Here is a 22,778-nt window from a genome sequence, read left to right as displayed (position 1 = left end):
AAATTAAGCTAGACAGTTAATAGGTCGACAGGTAAATGTTAGAAATTTAACATATCGAAATTAACAAAGCTAGACAGATATTAGATCGACAAATAAAAGGTCGACTGTTAGAACATCGATTTAAATTAAGCTAGACAGTTAATAGATCGACAGGTAAATGTTAGACATTTATCATATCGAAATTAACAAAGCTAGACGAAATTAACAAAGCTAGTGAGTGAGTGAGTGTGTGTGTGTGTGTGTGTGTGTGTGTGTGTGTCCTGCACCCCGCGATGACAGGGCGCCCTCATCAAGGCACAGCGGCAAGCCTTCACTGATGAGACGCCCATGGCTAGCCGCTAAACGGGACGCTCCTAGTCCTCCCACACAAGGTATGGCACTACATGTCCCAGGCTGCCCTCTCACATCCCTGACAGCCCCAAGGTCTTCAAGCTATCCCTGCCTGGCTGCATGGGTTGGACAAGTAGTGAGTGTGTGGTAGTGAGTGAGTGAGTGAGTGTGTGTGTGTGTGTGTGTGTGTGTGTGTGTGTGTGTGTGTGTCCTGCACCCCGCGATGACAGGGCGCCCTCATCAAGGCACAGCGGCAAGCCTTCACTGATGAGACGCCCATGGCTAGCCGCTAAACGGGACGCTCCTAGTCCTCCCCCACAAGGCATGGCACTACATGTCCCAGGCTGCCCTCTCACATCCCTGACAGCCCCAAGGTCTTCAAGCTATCCCTGCCTGGCTGCATGGGTTGGACAAGTAGTGAGTGTGTGGTAGTGAGTGAGTGAGTGTGTGTGTGTGTGTGTGTGTGTGTGTGTGTGTGTGTCCTGCACCCCGCGATGACAGGGCGCCCTCATCAAGGCACAGCGGCAAGCCTTCACTGATGAGACGCCCATGGCTAGCCGCTAAACGGGACGCTCCTAGTCCTCCCCCACAAGGCATGGCACTACATGTCCCAGGCTGCCCTCTCACATCCCTGACAGCCCCAAGGTCTTCAAGCTATCCCTGCCTGGCTGCATGGGTTGGACAAGTAGTGAGTGTGTGGGAGTGAGTGAGTGTGTGTGTGTGTGTGTGTGTGTGTGTGTCCTGCACCCCGCGATGACAGGGCGCCCTCATCAAGGCACAGCGGCAAGCCTTCACTGATGAGACGCCCATGGCTAGCCGCTAAACGGGACGCTCCTAGTCCTCCCACACAAGGTATGGCACTACATGTCCCAGGCTGCCCTCTCACATCCCTGACAGCCCCAAGGTCTTCAAGCTATCCCTGCCTGGCTGCATGGGTTGGACAAGTAGTGAGTGTGTGGTAGTGAGTGAGTGAGTGAGTGTGTGTGTGTGTGTGTGTGTGTGTGTCCTGCACCCCGCGATGACAGGGCGCCCTCATCAAGGCACAGCGGCAAGCCTTCACTGATGAGACGCCCATGGCTAGCCGCTAAACGGGACGCTCCTAGTCCTCCCACACAAGGCATGGCACTACATGTCCCAGGCTGCCCTCTCACATCCCTGACAGCCCCAAGGTCTTCAAGCTATCCCTGCCTGGCTGCATGGGTTGGACAAGTAGTGAGTGTGTGGTAGTGAGTGAGTGAGTGAGTGTGTGTGTGTGTGTGTGTGTGTGTGTGTGTGTGTGTGTGTGTGTGTGTGTCCTGCACCCCGCGATGACAGGGCGCCCTCATCAAGGCACAGCGGCAAGCCTTCACTGATGAGACGCCCATGGCTAGCCGCTAAACGGGATGCTCCTAGTCCTCCCACACAAGGTATGGCACTACATGTTCCAGGCTGCCCTCTCACATCCCTGACAGCCCCAAGGTCTTCAAGCTATCCCTGCCTGGCTGCATGGGTTGGACAAGTAGTGAGTGTGTGGTAGTGAGTGAGTGAGTGAGTGAGTGAGTGTGTGTGTGTGTGTGTGTGTGTGTGTGTGTGTCCTGCACCCCGCGATGACAGGGCGCCCTCATCAAGGCACAGCGGCAAGCCTTCACTGATGAGACGCCCATGGCTAGCCGCTAAACGGGACGCTCCTAGTCCTCCCACACAAGGCATGGCACTACATGTCCCAGGCTGCCCTCTCACATCCCTGACAGCCCCAAGGTCTTCAAGCTATCCCTGCCTGGCTGCATGGGTTGGACAAGTAGTGTGTGTGTGTGTGTGTGTGTGTGTGTGTGTGTGTGTGTGTGTGTGTGTGTGTGTGTGTGTGTCTCTCTTGACAGCCATTCATGACAGCCCTTGTCACCCTGGCATTCATGAGACCTTGCTGGATGCTTTATGTTAAGCTAACACTAGTCCTTAAACTTTTAAAAAGGTTTATATTTCAAAAAAAATAAAATAATAACTCATGCCAATAATTAAAAAGTCCAACGCCCTACCCCCTCAAACCAAACCCATTATTCAGCTTCCGATATCCAATTGGTTGGATATGATATATGTCAGATGATGCATTATCTTACCACACAGCTGAACCAATGAGAAACTTAGAATATTAGGCAGTAGGATGGTTTGTTTCACATTGATTATAAAAGCCAAGATCGACCCTTGCTTAGGCGCCATTTTGAGAACAGCGCTCATGAGTGTCTTCGTAAGTAATCTGTATTTACCCACTGCGTCAGAGACCACTAAACCGGGTATGCTGTATTCTATTGATTTTTTACAATAAGATATTTGTATTACCACACCTCTGCCCTGCATCCATTACAAACAATCGTACTACAGTTACTGTAACAGTTTTATCTGGCTTTGTAAACTTATCTGGTTTTGTGATAACATAGCTGTGTTTTATTGCCGTTTTGCAGTCAGAGTGACTGACAGTACGTTCCCAATTACAAAATGGCGCCGACTAAACTCCATGCTTGGCTGCCTGTTCATCATGCTAAAGACATCTAGCATCACTGCACAGATACACAGCTATGTCACCCAACCCTTATCACATTGCAGAGCCCAGCAGGGTGTGGCAACTGTGTCTTGGATGTGAGGAAGGATTATTGTCACAACATACATTTGTGCTATCCCACACAGATAAATACACTAGGGATGACTATCGTTCATCTATGAATCAAAGTTAATTCAAGGTTTATGACCGATGTAGAATACTTTTCCCAGCGATGGTGGAGAACCAATGTTTTCTGTACATCACTGTCTCAGCCTAAACCAATATTTATGTATGTTATAAAAATATATATATATATATATATTTTTATAACGATCATAGTTTAGACCACAGCACCCGTGACTCACCACCCCTGATCTTTGATTGGTCAGCGGGTCTTTCATGGAAAGCTGGGATGGCCATCTATGACTGAAACCATATATGGTCTCCCATAGCACAGTTAGGGGTCTATTCATGTAGCATTGAAAAGCCCTTTTTTTTGCGGTAAACAGGGCTTTTCTCTGCCTAATGCAATTCACAGAGCGGGTTACCGTGTAGAAGTCTCTGACTTCTCCAGCTGTACCCCCGCTCTCTGCCTGAATCGCATCACCATACCTTTGTATGGTGAGTGCGATTCATGAAGGTGTGGAAAGCTCTGCTTTCCGCTTCTCCATGGAGTCCATGTTCGCCATCTCAGGACGCCGTAAACTGAACTGTAGTGCGGAGACATCATGGAAGCTCAATGCTTCCCTGATCACTGCTCTGCACCTCGCGCTGGCTCTGCCCCCCGACCTCACAGCAACTACTGCGGGCTGACGGGAGGTCAACACCCTGCGCATGCGCAAAGTGACCCTCCGCTGTACCCCGCGCATCGCTGGGAAGGACCGCTGGAGCAGACCTCACCGCAATAGCCCTAGACACCGCAGCGCATCGTCTTAAGGGTAAGTATACATTAATTGCTACTTATCACAGCTATACATCGCATCAAAGCAATGCGATGTGTAGTGATAAGTAGCAATTATGTTTTCGTTTTCTGTATGAATAGACCCTTTAGTGACCATATTTGTCCACTCACTTTTCACATCGCAGCTGAACACACCCATGGCCATCCCACTTAAAACACTGTTACTGCGAAATAGTTATGCTGCTGATATTGATTTGGTATTGCCATGAGCGGTTATTGGTGCATTCAAGCAGTGCATACGCCCAGTGCGCTGCGTCCTGTGTCCGCAGTCACCGCCGCCTGCCCGCTCCCCGTCTGCAGCAGACGCCGTGGACTGTGTGGGCGTCCGCTGTAGCCGTCTCCAGTGACAGATACTAGAGGTCATTACTGACCTCTAGTGTCTGTACGGCGCTGCTATGGCAGAGATCTCATGACGTCTCTCCCATAGTGATCTATTCATGAAGCATTGAAAAGTGTGTAGAAGTGAGCCAGTGGAGAAGTTGGCCATGGCAACCAATCCGCTGCTATGTATAATGTATAATGTAAAATATTTCATAAAAGAAAAATAAAATGAAAAAAAAAAAAAATATCTAAAACACGTTGTGATTCACAATGAAGGCAGGAAAGTGATCGTACCCTTATATTTGGTGTGAGCCGCAGGTGTTGAGAAAGCAGATTACCCAGGGAAAAGCCCTGCTGTAGGCTCCAGAGTTTAGATTCAAAAATGTTACCCAAAGCATGCAGAGATTGTCCGTCTTGATTATGGAATAAGGCACAGCATGGCAAACCAACGCGTTTCTGGACTATGCTGTCCCTTTTTCAAGGTCTATATCAGGTTTGAATAATTTTAACATTGATGGGGAGAAACAGATGGTTTACTACCATCGATGGATGTTTCAAGGCTAGTGAATTATTTGGCATCTAAGTATCAGTGCATGGCTCCAGATAAATTGAAAACATAATTCTTAATTAATAAATGATTAATTGAAAAAAATTATAGAACATATATATAGAATTATTTAGTAAATCTTTGTCTTTATTTATATTGTATTAGTTTTAAAAAATGGCAGAGGGTGGTAGCAGAAAACGAACCTCACTTACTCAAGATGAAGCTGAAACATCTCACAGTCAGAAGAGTCACAGTGATGCTTCTCATGATGAATATGAATCTCCTGATGAAGGAAGCATCCACAGGGCCCCAAAGTTCACAGATGATGAAACAGACACCCTCATTGACCAAGTTATTCATCATACATGTCAGCTATTTGGTCCCGAAGCTTTTAATGTACACCAGAAATTTAAAAATAATACTTGGGAAGAAATAGCAAAATCTGTGTCTACAGCTCGAGATATACATCGAACTCCTGAAAGCTGCAAAAAGAGACTACGTGACTGTAAGAGGAAGACAAATCATAAAGTAAAGTGTAGAAGAAAACTCCAAAAGGTTTGGGAGAAAAAACTAGAAGAGCACTTTAGAATGGTACAAGATGACGAGAGGCCAACCACTGGTTCCCAGGGTAACTATTTGACAACCTATAAATATGTATATAACTATATCTAGATAGATCGATAGATAGATAGATATATTAGCGTATTGTCCATGAAAAATATCAATCCACCAGATGTGTGTGTGTCTATATCTATATACACACAAACATAGGTGGAGTATGCCATATCCCAATATCAATAAATAAAAGAAAAAATGTTAACCCATATATTTTAATGGGAGAGTAAGATAGTGAAAAAATTGTTTTATGATGGCAAATGTGAAAATATTTATTTTAATACACAACATTATAAAGAAAATTACATAAATTGACCTTCAGGCTGTTTGTATAATGTGTATATGAAACAAATTAATTGTGTAAATATACACACACTTTGTTTAATGCACAAAGTATGTAAAAAAATTGTATAAAATGACCTTCCGGGTTTGTGTATAATGTGTATATTAAACATAAATGCACTCTGTGCTTCAATTTGGACACCATCGCCATGCGATCTCATTATGATATGCAGTTAGTACAAATACTTTCAAATTGTATATCCAAAATAGTACCTGAACCCATCATTTAGGATAAGGTATACTCAATGTCTGTGTATGTGTGTGTGTGTGTGTGTGTGTGTGTGTGTGTGATATTAAAATGTTTAATAACTGTAATATTTTTATTTTCTTTTTTATATTTGATAAAGAACTTAAGGTTGCTCAAGAAAAAAATCAAAAGAAAACACATAAGAAAAAGCAGAAGAATTTGGAAGAGCAACAGTCTGGTAAAAAATTTAAAACAAAAGTAAAAACGTTACAACTAAACAGTAAATGATGTTTGCAATATTGTATGATGTTATATCGTGAGTTAGATAATAAATAGTTTATGTAAGATATTTCAAAATATAGTGCATATGAAAACATATATTGTTAATTTATTTGTTCTATTGAGGCAAAATAAATACTTTGGTCATAATTAAAAACCAATGTAAATTTTTTTTTTAAATACATATATAATTATTAGCAGAAAAAATAGTTCATTGCTAAGTAAATGCTAGTATAATCAAAATAAATTAATTAAATTAAAATCTCTTACTTATGTCTCTCGTTTTATCAACGAGATATACCAAAAGTTAACTGATTACTTTGTAATTGATTATCAATAATTACACTTATAAAGGACATTCTACGAACGCTGCTGCCGCCAATGGTTAAAATTGCAGGAGCAAAGGAGAATTATGCCATTCTTTATCAGCCCAATCCTGCTGCTGATGCTACTCTTCTAAATGCTGTACATGTGTGGACTACAGGCAACCCTCACTATGTTATATATGTAAGATCTCCGAACTTAATTTTTTAATGTAGGAGGTCATTAGGTAGATAAACATTGATTGGGCTACTAAAAGTCAACATTTATTATGTAGACATGGTCATTAGATTGACATGAGAAATAAGTAGACCTGAGTCCAACCTTTTTTAATTTAATTAGTTATTTTTCTTCCTATTTAACGATCAACTTGGACAACAATTGGGAATGGGAACCTGCAAATAATACAGCGGTAGCTGAGCTAGGCACCTTACACAACACATCACTTAACGAGGAATGCGAGAACAAAAACAGTATTAAAAACCCATGTTGAAATTTTTAACTATATAACTAATTACCGACAACCCTTCTCCATACACTTATGTCTTGTCACTATTCATCCACGCAAGGCCGACAAGTAATGATTTTTACCTGTCACCCCCTTACCGGCCACACAGATAAGTGTTAGAGCTTTGTATTAGACTCACATTATTTATTTACAGATTTTTAGTCAAATGTTTCCACAGTGTGTTGTAAATTGCTACCTACTTTCCTGAGTTAGCGTTGAACCTAAAAACATACACACATGCGATCTAGCATCTTATTCTAATTTTATAAACATGCCCTCCTACTGTAAAATAATATTGTGCTAGCTATAATGTTTTACCCTATGTTGTAGAAATAATTCCAAAATTGGATTATAAGCAATATTATTGAGCCAAAAAGGCTTTTTTCAGTTCTAATAAAATAATAATAATAAATATAATAAAATATTATATGTATTAAAAAATATTACTATAAAAATATAAGTAAATACATTTTGGAGGTATGCTTTACACAGTTTTATAATGCTAGAAATATTGTAATGTCTATAAAATATTATGTATTTATATGTATGAAATGTTAAATATACCTATTATTTATTTTAGGTTCCTTTACAACAATTTCAAGGAAAGTTTCTTTTTCTGAAACAAAAACAGTTATGACAGACAATTTTCCTTCAACTGCGGATGAACCATCAGTGATGCCACATATTTTAACATTGGACAATCCTTCCATGGTGGACGAACCATCAATGCTGCATCATGATGCAACAGTGGACCATGCTACCATGTTGGACCAACCATCAATGCTGCAACATACTTCGACAGTGGATGATACTTCCTTTGTGGCCGAACCATCAATGCTGAAACATTCGGCAAGAGTGGATGATCATTCCACGGTGGACCAAACATCAATGATGCAAGAATATTCTTCTGTGGTTCACAGTTCCACTACGGTAGAGACTTCCACGGTAAATGAAACATCCATGAGGCAAGAACAATCAACAATGGATGATCCTTTCACGGAGGATGGAAATTCAACCATGCTAAACCCTTTAATGTTAGATAAAGGTATTTATTTTAATCAATATAAATAAAATTTACTATCATTGATATTCAATATGGTTAAAAACTAAGTTTAAGATGAATGGTATTTATCTATTATGTTTTAAGCCATAGAAAGCAACATGGTGACTGCCACACAGACACAGGATAACATTAATGAGGAGCCTGTATTGCACAGCCAGAAAAGTAATATTGATACAGAAGATACCAACCAGGTGGAATTGAATGCAGAGACTGCACATTCTAGTGTAATTGCCCATGGTCTTCAAGACCAATTCCTGGACTCTACAAATCAAGGTAAATTTTTTTAATGTATAAAACATAAATTTTAATGAGATCCACTATCATTAATAGATACTGTTTTTTTTTATAACTTGATTTTTTTGTTCTTCTAACTATACTTAATAAATTGTCTGTAAATTGATGTATTAACTGTACCTAGAACTTTTTATACACACAGAATGTGAAGTTAGCAGATCACAAACCATTAGCCAACAGGATTCTTTAAAGGAAGCCATGCAGCTAATTGAGAGGAATAGAAATGAAGAAATGAAAAGAATTGAACATCAAATAAATCAGCTGAATAATAATATACAGATTCTCAACACAACACAAAGACAACAGAATCAAGCACTTGTCACTCTTGCAAATTTTTACGATCATCTTGTTTCATCACAGAATGTGGCAGCAATCAACTACCAACAGATGCAGCACAGTATAAATCAAATGCTAGCATGGCAGTATGAGACTATTACCATCACACGCATGATTTCCACTTTCATGCAACTGTTGACAGAAGAAAGACAAAGAATGTCCAGATCAGATAATCCTTCTTGTATATCCAATGCTACAACAGGAACCTTTGTATCCAGCTGTACACGTGGAGACTATGTAACAAGCTCTACACACAGAGAGTATGCAACGAGCGCTGCACCTGGAACCTATCTATCCACCACTTTACCAGGAGAATCTGTATCCACCCCTGCAGCAGGAACAGATGTATCCACCACTTTACCAGGACCCTATGTATCCACCACTGCAACAGTAACCTATGTATCCACCACTGCAACAGTAACCTATGTATCCACCACTGCAACAGTAACCTATGTATCCACCACTTTACCAGTATACTCTGTATCCACTGCTGCAGCAAGTACCAATGTTTCCACCACTTTAACAGGACCATATGTATCCTACACTTTACCAGGACCCTATGTATCCACCACTGCAGCAGGACCCTATCTATCCACTACTTTAACAGGACCCTATGTATCCTCGACATTATCAGGACCCTATGTATCCATACCTGCAACAGGACCCTGTGTATCCTCCACTTTTGCAGGACCCTATGTATCCATCCCTGCACCAAGACCCTATGTATCCACTACTTTAACAGGACCCTATGTATCCTCGACATTATCAGGACCCTATGTATCCATACCTGCAACAGGACCCTGTGTATCCTCCACTTTTGCAGGACCCTATGCATCCATCCCTGCACCAAGACCCTATGTATCCACCACTGCAACAGAACCCTATGTATCCACGACTGTAACAGGACACTATGTATCCTCAACTTTAGCAGAACCCTATGTATCCATCCCTGCATCAAGACCCTATGTATCCACTACTTTTACAGGACCCTATGTATCCTCCACTTTACCAGGACCCTATGTATACAACACCTTACATGGAGACTATGTATCCACTGCTGATAGAGGCCTCTATGTATCCACCACTGCACCAGGGCCCTATTTATTGAAGCCAAAACCAGGACACTCAGAATCCACTACTGGACAAATTGCCTCAGAATCCCCCGATGACTCAGGACCCTCAGAATCCACCGCTGCACCAGGAAAGTATAAATCCACCGCTGCACCTGTACCCTCTGAATACAGCACTGAAAACACAAATTTGAGAAGCATAGCTGTAGCATCAGAAGTGCATTCAAGATTGCAATTGGCTTATCGACCTAGCTCAAGCTATGATGAGAATATGGATCTTCGAGTAAGATTAGAGCGTGCAAATATTCAAATTCAACATTGGAAGAGACAGGAAGCTAACGATGAGGATGAAGCTTAAATATTAAAGGTAATGAATAAATGTATATAGATTGCATTATCAGATAACTAAATATGGTGAGACATATGTGCTATGCTTTTTTTGAAAAACGTAACATAAAAAATGTGTTTCTTCAAGATAACAAATGTGCCCTACTCAACGATCATCATCCTGCACTTAAAAAATCCTACATATAACACTAACATTTATTATTTTTAATTAGTTTTAGCCATAGGCTTCTTATTCAAATTGCGAGTTTGAATCACCAAACTGAATAGGAAACTAAGTTAATCCTACATTGAGTTTCTATTGTAATTTTGTGTATGGTTTGTAAATTTTTTTTAAAAAAAACATCATTTGATTTACTTTGGATACAGTCTTAGCAGAGTGTTATAGGCTACAAGTTTAGACATCACAAGAGTGGAGTATAAGCAAAATGCTGGCATGTAGCATACAAATATATTTGTTTTATGTAGAGGACCAGAGCTCTGGAAACACACATGTAGACAAAGTTTCCTGAAATATAAAAGGAAAACAAATAAAAAAAGAGTAAAGACATAAGGAAGAAGAGTGTTAAACAGGATATAATAAACTTTTAAATATATGTAGATATTTTTAAGTTATTTGGACAGAAATCTGTCCCTGAAGAAGGGGATTTTTAACAAAACATGTAGGCAATAAAGGGACACTTTTTGCATAATTGAATACGGCAGTGTGAGTGCAGCCGATTACCTTTCATCTACATAGTCACCTTATGCCAAGCTGACGAGGAGGTCACCGCAGCATATTGTATTTATTGTTTGGAGCACAGTACAAACTGACACTATATATATATATATATATATATATATATATATACATACATCAAACATCGGCACCGCAGACTAATAAATTAAACTCAGAAATACGGCATTGCTTTGTCAAAGAAATGCATTCTTTCAGAATGTATTTTATTAGTCAGTAGTGCTTCCATTGAATGGGTATTTTTGGAATATTTTGGGGTTGTTTGTTTGGACATGATAATTTTGTCTGTGCCGTGAAACATAATTTATGATGGAACCCATTACTATAGTGCTTGTATATCTTTAACTTAACCATTGTTAATACCAATGATGGAAAAATCTTCGGTGCACTACTGATCTAGAGTCACAATGAGAAATATATATTGTAATATTTTATTATAATTAGGGTTGTTACCTTTAAACCTTGCATTTCTTTTAAAATGAAGACTACAGTTAAAGATAAGGTGGACAAAAGTATGGAAATTAACTTTCAATAACTTACCTGTTTTACTTCATTTTTAGATATGTCACAAACGGTCTTGCGAGCCAGGGTGAAGGAACTGAAGACAGAGGGATACAGAGTCATCCATGTGTCCTGTTTGAAAAGACAAATCGATAATAGGAATATACTTTCTGAGATACTTCAAGTCGTGCATTCCTGAAAATGTTCTAAATTTATTTTGTTTTGTTTTGGTTTGTTCATGTTGGGGGGGTTCACATACTAATATGTTCAAGATAAAAATAGAGAAAATATATGTACAGACACATATTCCATATTACAGTGATTGTTCATGCATATATATATATATATATTATATTCTAATAATATCCCAAAAAAATTAATGCAAGTTTTGTATTGTTAATAATTTGCATTTGCTTAACAATGCATTTATATATTCTAAAAATATATACAAAAGATTGGCGCTCTACAATACACACACTATATGTGGTTGGATTCAGACGGCTGCTCACCAGTTGTGGGCGGGCTGCCCCAACAATGGATCAAAGTAAGTGTGAAAAAAGAAAGAGTGGGAGCGCAGAATGAATACAATATATTGTTTTATTTAAAATATTAATATGTCATCCACATAAAAATGCAGTACATGAACTAGCCTAAGAATAAACAATTGATATTATATAAATGTAAACGAGACTGCCATATCTCCTGAACAAATATGAATAAAAAACCTTTAATAAACCCTAGTTAGGGCTGCATTAATGCTTCATGAAAATCAGCCGTGCGTCCACGAGCTGAAATGATTGTAAAAAGGAGACTGATAAAAAGTGCCTCTGTTATAAGTCACTGTCCTCCTTATACACAATAGAATCTCATTGGTAGAGAGTGTCCCAGTACTGGACTTGCGGGCAACCGTGCTGTAGTATTATGTGGCAAATGGATAGTGATGGTCAAATTCAATTTGTGGTATATCACCTGATGTAGAAGCCTCTCCGTCAAAGGCGCTGTACTGAGCCGGGTTTGCAGCGGCTCTGTGCAGTGAACGTACAGCTGGTCTCGTCACCGGTGTACCATCCAGATGAACACGGTTGTTTAATTCTGCTGAAGGATGCTGTACCAGTCTGGATATGCAACAGTGTAAAAAGACTGGAGCAGCAGATTCTCCGGCCGCTGGTGGAAAAATCCGTATTAATTGCGGCTACGGTCCACTCGATGCATGCGGCTCACAGGGTGTCAGGAGAATATAGCAGTCCAAATGAGGTCCTTCAAAGGAGTACCTTTGAAATGAAATGAAATGAAATTCATTTCCTTCTGATGAAACGGCCAGCGTTGTGGGCCGAGAAACGCGTTAAGGTACTCCTTTGAAGGACCTTATTTGGACTGCTATATTCTCCTGACACCCTGTGAGCCGCATGCATCGAGTGGACCGTAGCCGCAATTAATACGGATTTTTCCACCAGCGGCCGGAGAATCTGCTGCTCCAGTCTTTTTACACTGTTGCATATCCAGACTGGTACAGCATACTTCAGCAGAATTAAACAACCGTGTTCATCTGGATGGTACACCGGTGACGAGACCAGCTGTACGTTCACTGCACAGAGCCGCAGCAAACCCGGCTCAGTACAGCGCCTTTGACGGAGAGGCTTCTACATCAGGTGATATACCACAAATTGAATTTGACCATCACTATCCATTTGCCACATAATACTACAGCACGGTTGTCCGCAAGTCCAGTACTGGGACACTCTCTACCAATGAGATTCTATTGTGTATAAGGAGGACAGTGACTTATAACAGAGGCACTTTTTATCAGTCTCCTTTTTACAATCATTTCAGCTCGTGGACGCACGGCTGATTTTCATGAAGCATTAATGCAGCCCTAACTAGGGTTTATTAAAGGTTTTTTATTCATATTTGTTCAGGAGATATGGCAGTCTCGTTTACATTTATATAATATCAATTGTTTATTCTTAGGCTAGTTTATGTACTGCATTTTTATGTGGATGACATATTAATATTTTAAATAAAACAATATATTGGATTCATTCTGCGCTCCCACTATTTATATATTCTAATTGTATTTGCAATAATATTTGAATAGATTAACAATCGGAACATATTTGTGTGTTTAATGTACACATTACACAATTTTGCTTCCAAACTCGCAAAATAGTAAATTTTTTATATTGATATATAAAAAAATTGTATTTCTAAATTAAAATTATGAAGGTAAGGATGGGATCAGATTAGCAAATATATATGGTTCTTTGATGGTGTAAACCATCTAGCCAATTGACGCTATCATCATTTCCCATGTTTCCCTCAAATACATACACGCGTATGTATTTTCCACATATTGCGTCATTTAAGTTTTAGGGTGCTGTAAGTATGAGGAATAATAAAAAAAAAAATAAGTTAACATAGTATTTTCAATGAATAAAACTTTTATTTTCTAAAGTGTGAACTTTGAACAGGTTAACATATTATAACTGGTAATAGATTTATAAATAAATCTTGAAAAAAATATATTGTATATGTTTCTATAATAAAGATTAATAAGAATAATATCACCGCATCAGATTATGTTATGTAGGATCAAGATGGTTTTCATATTCTTTGTTGTGGATTCATTGTGGATCAAGTTTCTTTTCCTGTATTGAAAAAATAGTCATACACTGTGTGCACAAACAATGATGATTCAATAAAAAAATTAAAAAAATTAACTTTTTTTACGTGTTTTCTATATAATAATGTAAAAATAAACAAACCTTTTTTTTGTCATATTTGTTAATCTAAGAGTAATCGTTTTTTATTTTACATTAAGGGAAAAAATCTGTCAACTTTAATACCCAAACATTGAGAGATATTACACTGTTTCATTCGTATTGTATAATTTTCTTATTGTACTATATTTTGGTAAATATACACAGTTTCTGAAGAAGATGTGGAAATACTATTGCCATCCGAATCTGACAGTGTTTATATTAATGATGGATCAAAATTAAGAACATTTTATTTTTGTTATTGTTTCAAATAATTCAATAGGAAAATATTAAATATATTGCTGTCATAACAATATAGTTAAATATGATATTTATTCAAATAAATATATTCAGTTGAATAATATTTTATTGTTATGTAATATTAACAATAGAGAGTGGATCCTTACTAGGCATTTCCAAAGTTAGAGATATGGTCCTGTGTAGTAATATATATATTAGTGTATAGGGAAAGCAAATATGTTCATTTTAAATATGTTAATATTTTTAAAGGTACATGATTCCAGGATTCATGTTAGAAGTACAATTTAGTTTAGAATTATAATTAAATGAAAAAAAAAGTTATGAATCTAAAAATAAAGATATGGATATCAGACATTTCAAAGGTCATAACAGTTAACAAGATTATGTAAGAAATAAATTAAAAATATTATTTAATGTATGTAATATGTTTTGTTAAGAGCTGATTAAAGTACGTAAACAGGCTAAATATAAAAATGCTAAAAACTGTTTCAATAGGTATAGTTACCGCAAAACCAAATAATGAGGAGTCCTAATCTGCGGATTGCAGTTGATTGGAAGGGCAAACAAGATAACTAGTTTAGGTAAAAAAAAATTATAATTAACAATGTAAATATTAAACTATTACATTAGAACAGATGATTAAGGTACATAAATAGAAGACAAATTATCTACATCAAATTGTTTGAAAATGCATATTACCTGGAAAGTAATAAGGAGAAAAAATCTTCTTTGGCTTGCAGATGATGATTGGGAGGTCAGAACAGTAAACTAATTTAAAAAAATTGTTTAAATATATTAGCACTGCAGAAAAGTTAGCAAATGTTTAGAATAGTTGATATGCACTTTGAAATTGTATACAATTTAGAGAGCAATATTAAGGGGGGTACTCATGGAGAGATCCATGGCTAAAATCTAATCAATCTGACTAGATTGATTAGATTTTCTGCACATATCACTCGTGTGTAGCCCCCTCTGCGATAGCGATGCGCGGTCACGAACATCGCTATCGCCGCTGCTAGATTGAGCCTGCATGCAGACCATTACAGTTACATCAATTTAGAGTTAGTGTCTACTATACTATATTGACATTTGTGTGCTAATAAATTCTTTATAATTTAAAAAAATAATCAAATTTAAGGGAAGGGGGTATTGCTTGTTTGAGAAATGAGGTGTAACAATGTAAGATTGTTATTAACCAATCATAATATTTAGTATGTAACATGCACAAGAAACCATTAAAAATTTAATTAATACCTATCAGTGTTTTGCATTTTTACAGTTTATACATAAATTAGAATTTATCTTATTGTGTTAAAAACAGTTATTTCATAAGGATAAGGCCAGGATAACACAGCATGTGTCTAAATGAGTTATGGAACCACAGCATCCAGCATGCCTTTAAACTTTTTTTTTATTATAGTGATGCCAACACTGTGGCAGTGCATGCTGGGTAGTTTAGTTACACAGAAGTTGGTGAGACAAAGGTTGCCTAACCATTACCTAGTCCATGGTTTCCTTCGGCATTTTAAATACACCTCCCAGCAAGCATGGACAACATGTTTAAATATAATAAAAGCAAACCTGTGAGAGTGCATGCTGGGATGTTTATTTCAAAAGCAAATGGAGAACCACAGCATGTCCACCATGAATTAGGCAAATAAAAGAATCTAACCGTTGCACTAAAAATAGGATTGCCAAAATGGTGCAACCAAATATATATATATATTTGTTTTCATATAGAAAATATTGTAAATCTGTTTGATAAACAATATAATTGTTTTAATTGAAGAATATTAATAAAATTTATGTTAAAATTAATGAAGGGAAACTTTATCAAAAACATTACATGGGTACAACTGTGCTAAACTGAAATGGGAAACCATTATATTTTAAATTTTTAAAATATAGCTAGAGATTTTTGATTGATGTATATTTTAGAATGGAAAACATAATGTAGAAAATACTTGAATAATAGTTAATTTCTATAATTATAAAAATTCTACTTACCAGTAATGATAGCATCCCAAAATTCAATATGTGAAAAGTGGTTTTTTTTTTATGGTATTTAAAATGATTGAAAGTCAACTAATGAAAAATAAACCATAGGAAATCTGAAACTTAACTTTAAAATGAAAAAATAACAATGTTTATAATTAGTTTTAAAGTTACTCCAACTTGAGATGGAAGGCAATGGCATTTAGAAATTCCATCAAATCTATGAAACCAAGTTGGGCAAAACATTTCTGTAGTGCATCTTCTCGAGCAGTATTTTCACGTTTGGTTGGTGTTCGGGCAACATTAAAGGTTACTTTTTCAATGAGCTTTGTGGTCATTTGTTGCTCCTTGTGAAGATAGGAGATAAGTTTGTAGACTCCAAACTTTTTCTCTCCCAGGAGAATATTCCATCTCCTGTGCCATCCTTCCAACTTATTTTGGGTCCTTGGAATCCCACCAACCATATTGTCATGCACTGACCACATGCATGGTGGAAACAGTGGGGGAGATCTGTTTTGACTTCTGGTTCGTTCTCTAAGCCGGCCCAATATATATGTCTCCTCAAAATAAGTTACTAATGTAGCAGCATTAGGAGGCATTTCTGATTTTAATTGTTCAAATGCAGCAGGGATTTCGTCTGCTGGGAGGAAGGAAAGTGCCTGAAGGTTCCTAAGTTTCATAGCAAATGCATGATCACGTCCATATTGTACAGATAAGCCACATGATTGAATTTTTCGCCAAATATTTTGACCTAAATGAAACAAGCAACACTTATGTGTGCTACTCGGAAAAACTTGTTTAGCTGCTTGTATTGCAGCATTCTCAAAATCAGTCAAAATGTAAAGAGGAGAAAATAGAATATCATATTCCTGTGCATAATCCTGTAGGTCTTCTAAAAAACGGATATAACAAACCTCACTTTTGCTACTAAGCAATCCATAGACCAGTGGGACGAAGCGTTGCGTACTGTCATCTGTGCCAACCATAGCATGAATTGAGTATATTTGTCTAAATAGGGTTGGACACGTTTTGAAAGTGCCATCCATTACCCAATACGGTGCCTCATGAAGCTTCCGCAAGTTAGCTTCTGTACTGAATAATAGTGTCCTTTCGTTGTGGAAAGTACTGTCCTTTCCAAGAAATTTTATCCCATCAATGTATTCCAAATTATGTGGGATATCAATATCATCGAGTGTGGTTGGCTCAGGTGGGCAATCCGCTCTCCTTACCCTTTTCACAAGTTTACGGAGGGATTCACTGTTAGGAAGACAGGCAGCACTGGTAGACGGCATTTGGGCAGTAACCGCTTGAATTATTACAGATGGTGGATCATTGGTATCCCTTGCACGTTGCTTTATTGATGCCTTGGCAATGGCAACATCTGTTTTTTCAGCCTTCGATGTATGAGTATGTTCTCCATGAGTATTAAGTTGGTGCTGTCCTGCAACAATGGTCGTCTTTGCAAAACATGAACAAGGGCCGGTCTTCCTCTCTGTGCAGTGCCAATAGACGACATCACCACGCTGCTTGTTTTTTGCCAAAAGATATCCGTCTATGTTTAAGAGCATTCCTCTTGTAGAAGGAACCAAACGACATGAAGGTTCATCAGCCATAGTTGAAATACGAATGAGTACTTGATCAGAAGGCTGGATGAATGTCGATTATGTAGACCTGAGCAAAGAGTAACTCTTTATAGCATTTTGAAGAGGGAGGAGAGTTAAAATATATTCAAATGTAACCAATGACCAAAACTTTAAATTTAAATAAGTGGGAGGGTTAAAATTAACAAATATTTTTTTATGGTAAAACGTTGGGATATTGATTGGATTTAAATAAAAAACTTTTATTAGGATACATACCTATACTAGTATAAAATAAAAAAAATTTATACTTAGAGAGGTTTGTCAATAATATATGGAGAGTGCCGTCATACGATTGTTCATGGTCTGGAATGAGACTTGTAGCGACACGCAATAGAAATAACTTTGTGGGTGCCAGAGTCTCATTAGAGGCACATCAAGGGGTACAGGGGGAGGTATGAGAAGAATGGGAGTGTACGTCCAGAAATAGAGGGGTGCGCAGGGAGGGGGGGCTAGTGTACCATGCAGGGAATGATTGACGGTAGTGGGTAAAGGCTTGTGGGAGATTGGCGGTCAGCCTTGGACTTGTAGTTCCACGCATAAGAGGAAAGTCGGGAGGCTGAATCTATTAGCGGGGGTAGCGTCTAATGCAAGACGCCTGATGGGGTGCGCAGGGATGGGGGGGGCTAGTGTACCATGCAGGGAATGATTGACGGCAGTGGGTAAAGGCTTGTGGGAGATTGGCGGGCAGCCTTGGACTTGTAGTTCAATGCTTTAGAGGAGGGTCTTTGATTTGGAAATTAGCGGAGGAAGCTTTTCATTTTGGATGGATTGGGGGGGGTGTAAATTTGGGAAGGGTGATGACTTCAATGAGGGTGCATAGAATAGTCTGGGGGGGGGGGTTATTATTTGGAGTTTGAAAACAACACGCACCCAACATGTTCTTGGGTGCGTGATCATTCAAAGGTTTTGACAGGAGAGACATGGGGTCTGGAGGAGACAATAAGATAAGTGGTGAACTTTATGTGACTCGGATTAGTATGGTGTTTGTATGTAAGAGACTTGGAGTCTACAGATAGGGGTGTACGGGAGACAAAAACATGATTTAATTTGTTTAGTATGGGTGCGCAGGGAGGGGGGTGGGGGCTAGTGTACCATGCAGGGAATGATTGACGGCAGTGGGTAAAGGCTTGTGGGAGATTGGCGGGCAGCCTTGTACTTGTAGTTCCACGCATAAGAGGAAAGTCGGGCGGCTGAATATATTAGTGGGGGTAGCGTCTAATGCAAGACGCCTGATGGGGTGCGCAGGGATGGGGGGGGCTAGTGTACCATGCAGGGAATGATTGACGGCAGTGGGTAAAGGCTTGTGGGAGATTGGCGGTCAGCCTTGGACTTGTAGTTCCACGCATAAGAGGAAAGTCGGGCGGCTGAATCTATTAGCGGGGGTAGCGTCTAATGCAAGACGCCTGATGGGGTGCGCAGGGATGGGGGGGGCTAGTGTACCATGCAGGGAATAATTGACGGCAGTGGGTAAAGGCTTGATGGAGATTGGCGGTCAGCCTTGGACTTGTAGTTCCAGGCATAAGAGGAGAGTCGGGCGGCTGAAGCCATCAACGGGGGTAGCGTCTAATGCAAGACGCCTGATGGGGTGCAGGGGGGTGGGGTGTGAAGAGAACACATAGGAGTGTACGTCCAGAAATAGAGGGGTGCGCAGGGATGGGGGGGGGCTAGTGTACCATGCAGGGAATGATTGACGGCAGTGGGTAAAGGCTTGTGGGAGATTGGCGGGCAGCCTTGGACTTGTAGTTCAATGCTTTAGAGGAGGGTCTTTGATTTGGAAATTAGCGGAGGAAGCTTTTCATTTTGGATGGATTGGGGGGGGTGTAAATTTGGGAAGGGTGATGACTTCAATGAGGGTGCATAGAATAGTCTGGGGGGGGGGTTTATTATTTGGAGTTTGAAAACAACACGCACCCAACATGTTCTTGGGTGCGTGATCATTCAAAGGTTTTGACAGGAGAGACATGGGGTCTGGAGGAGACAATAAGATAAGTGGTGAACTTTATGTGACTCGGATTAGTATGGTGTTTGTATGTAAGAGACTTGGAGTCTACAGATAGGGGTGTACGGGAGACATAAACATGATTTCATTTGTTTAGTATGGGTGCGCAGGGAGGGGGGGGGGGATAGTGTACCATGCAGGGAATGATTGACGACAGTGGGTAAAGGCTTGATGGAGATTGGCGGTCAGCCTTGGACTTGTAGTTCCAGGCATAAGAGGAGAGTCGGGCGGCTGAAGCTATCAAAGGGGGTAGCGTCTAATGCAAGACGCCTGATGGGGTGCGCGGGGATTGGGGGGGGCTAGTGTACCATGCAGGGAATAATTGACGGCAGTGGGTAAAGGCTTGATGGAGATTGGCGGTCAGCCTTGGACTTGTAGTTCCAGGCATAAGAGGAGAGTCGGGCGGCTGAAGCTATCAACGGGGGTAGCGTCTAATGCAAGACGCCTGATGGGGTGCAGGGGGGTGGGGTGTGAAGAGAACACATAGGAGTGTACGTCCAGAAATAGAGGGGTGCGCAGGGATGGGGGGGGGCTAGTGTACCATGCAGGGAATGATTGACGGCAGTGGGTAAAGGCTTGTGGGAGATTGGCGGTCAGCCTTGGACTTGTAGTTCCACGCATAAGAGGAAAGTCGGGAGGCTGAATCTATTAGCGGGGGTAGCGTCTAATGCAAGACGCCTGATGGGGTGCGCAGGGATGGGGGGGGCTAGTGTACCATGCAGGGAATGATTGACGGCAGTGGGTAAAGGCTTGTGGGAGATTGGCGGGCAGCCTTGGACTTGTAGTTCAATGCTTTAGAGGAGGGTCTTTGATTTGGAAATTAGCGGAGGAAGCTTTTCATTTTGGATGGATTGGGGGGGGTGTAAATTTGGGAAGGGTGATGACTTCAATGAGGGTGCATAGAATAGTCTGGGGGGGGGGGTTTATTATTTGGAGTTTGAAAACAACACGCACCCAACATGTTCTTGGGTGCGTGATCATTCAAAGGTTTTGACAGGAGAGACATGGGGTCTGGAGGAGACAATAAGATAAGTGGTGAACTTTATGTGACTCGGATTAGTATGGTGTTTGTATGTAAGAGACTTGGAGTCTACAGATAGGGGTGTACGGGAGACATAAACATGATTTCATTTGTTTAGTATGGGTGCGCAGGGAGGGGGGGGGGGATAGTGTACCATGCAGGGAATGATTGACGACAGTGGGTAAAGGCTTGATGGAGATTGGCGGTCAGCCTTGGACTTGTAGTTCCAGGCATAAGAGGAGAGTTGGGCGGCTGAAGCTATCAACGGGGGTAGCGTCTAATGCAAGACGCCTGATGGGGTGCAGGGGGGTGGGGTGTGAAGAGAACACATAGGAGTGTACGTCCAGAAATAGAGGGGTGCGCAGGGATGGGGGGGGGCTAGTGTACCATGCAGGGAATGATTGACGGCAGTGGGTAAAGGCTTGTGGGAGATTGGCGGTCAGCCTTGGACTTGTAGTTCCACGCATAAGGGGAAAGTCGGGCGGCTGAATCTATTAGCGGGAGTAGCGTCTAATGCAAGACGCCTGATGGGGTGCGCGGGGATGGGGGGGGGCTAGTGTACCATGCAGGGAATGATTGACGGCAGTGGGTAAAGGCTTGTGGGAGATTGGCTGGCAGCCTTGTACTTGTAGTTCCACGCATAAGAGGAAAGTCGGCCGGCTGAATCTATTAGCGGGGGTAGCGTCTAATGCAAGACGCCTGATGGGGTGCGCAGGGATGTGGGGGGCTAGTGTACCATGCAGGGAATAATTGACGGCAGTGGGTAAAGGCTTGATGGAGATTGGCGGTCAGCCTTGGACTTGTAGTTCCAGGCATAAGAGGAGAGTCGGGCGGCTGAAGCTATCAACGGGGGTAGCGTCTAATGCAAGACGCCTGATGGGGTGCAGGGGGGTGGGGTGTGAAGAGAACACATAGGAGTGTACGTCCAGAAATAGAGGGGTGCGCAGGGATGGGGGGGGGCTAGTGTACCATGCAGGGAATGATTGACGGCAGTGGGTAAAGGCTTGTGGGAGATTGGCGGTCAGCCTTGGACTTGTAGTTCCACGCATAAGAGGAAAGTCGGGCGGCTGAATCTATTAGCGGGGGTAGCGTCTAATGCAAGACGCCTGATGGGGTGCGCGGGGATTGGGGGGGGCTAGTGTACCATGCAGGGAATAATTGACGGCAGTGGGTAAAGGCTTGTGGGAGATTGGCGGGCAGCCTTGTACTTGTAGTTCCACGCATAAGAGGAAAGTCGGGCGGCTGAATCTATTAGCGGGGGTAACGTCTGATTCAGGAGGAATTTGGAAGGGTTGCAGGGGGGGTCATCACAGTATTGTAGAAATATTGGTAGGTCTATTATTGTTATGTCGATGTATATTTTGTCGATCTGTTTGTTGTCTGTTTTAATGTTGTCGACCTTTATGTTTGTCTATCTTACGGTGTGTCTGATCCATGTGATGTCTATTAATGTTGTGTCGATCTGTTTGTTGTCTGTTTTAATGTTGTCGACCTTTATGTTTGTCTATCTTACGGTGTGTGTGATCCATGTGATGTCTATTAATGTTGTGTCGATCTGTTTGTTGTCTGTTTTAATGTTGTCGACCTTTATGTTTGTCTATCTTACGGTGTGTCTGATCCATGTGATGTCTATTAATGTTGTGTCGATCTGTTTGTTGTCTGTTTTAATGTTGTCGACCTTTATGTTTGTCTATCTTACGGTGTGTCTGATCCATGTGATGTCTATTGTTGTTGTGTCGATGTATTTTTTGTCGATATATTTGTTGTCTATGTTTCTTGTTGTCTAGGTTTGTGTTTGTCGATGACTGTTTTATCGAACTATTGGTTTGTATATA

The 22,778-nt window shown here is 40.5% G+C and overlaps 1 protein-coding gene and 1 long non-coding RNA gene across 2 annotated transcripts; one reads left to right on the top strand and one right to left on the bottom strand.

Moving 5' to 3' along the window:
• Nucleotides 1–7,556: 7,556 nt before the first annotated feature.
• On the top strand, nt 7,557–8,789 carry LOC134991232 (uncharacterized). Its single transcript, XM_063950735.1, has 4 exons — nt 7,557–7,968; nt 8,071–8,259; nt 8,423–8,744; nt 8,786–8,789. The coding sequence occupies exons 1-4, from the start codon at nt 7,557–7,559 to the stop codon at nt 8,787–8,789; spliced, it is 927 nt and encodes a 308-aa protein (XP_063806805.1).
• A 4,937-nt stretch (nt 8,790–13,726) lies between these two features.
• LOC135050656 (uncharacterized) lies at nt 13,727–15,055 on the bottom strand. Its single transcript, XR_010241722.1, has 3 exons — nt 14,985–15,055; nt 14,791–14,857; nt 13,727–13,913 (listed from the first exon to the last, which is right to left on the bottom strand). It is a non-coding gene; the product is annotated as an uncharacterized LOC135050656 (long non-coding RNA).
• Nucleotides 15,056–22,778: the final 7,723 nt, after the last annotated feature.

Source organism: Pseudophryne corroboree, chromosome 2 (genome assembly GCF_028390025.1).
Source record: "Pseudophryne corroboree isolate aPseCor3 chromosome 2, aPseCor3.hap2, whole genome shotgun sequence".
Classification (NCBI taxonomy): domain Eukaryota; kingdom Metazoa; phylum Chordata; class Amphibia; order Anura; family Myobatrachidae; genus Pseudophryne; species Pseudophryne corroboree.
This window is presented reverse-complemented; position numbering and strand designations above follow the sequence as displayed.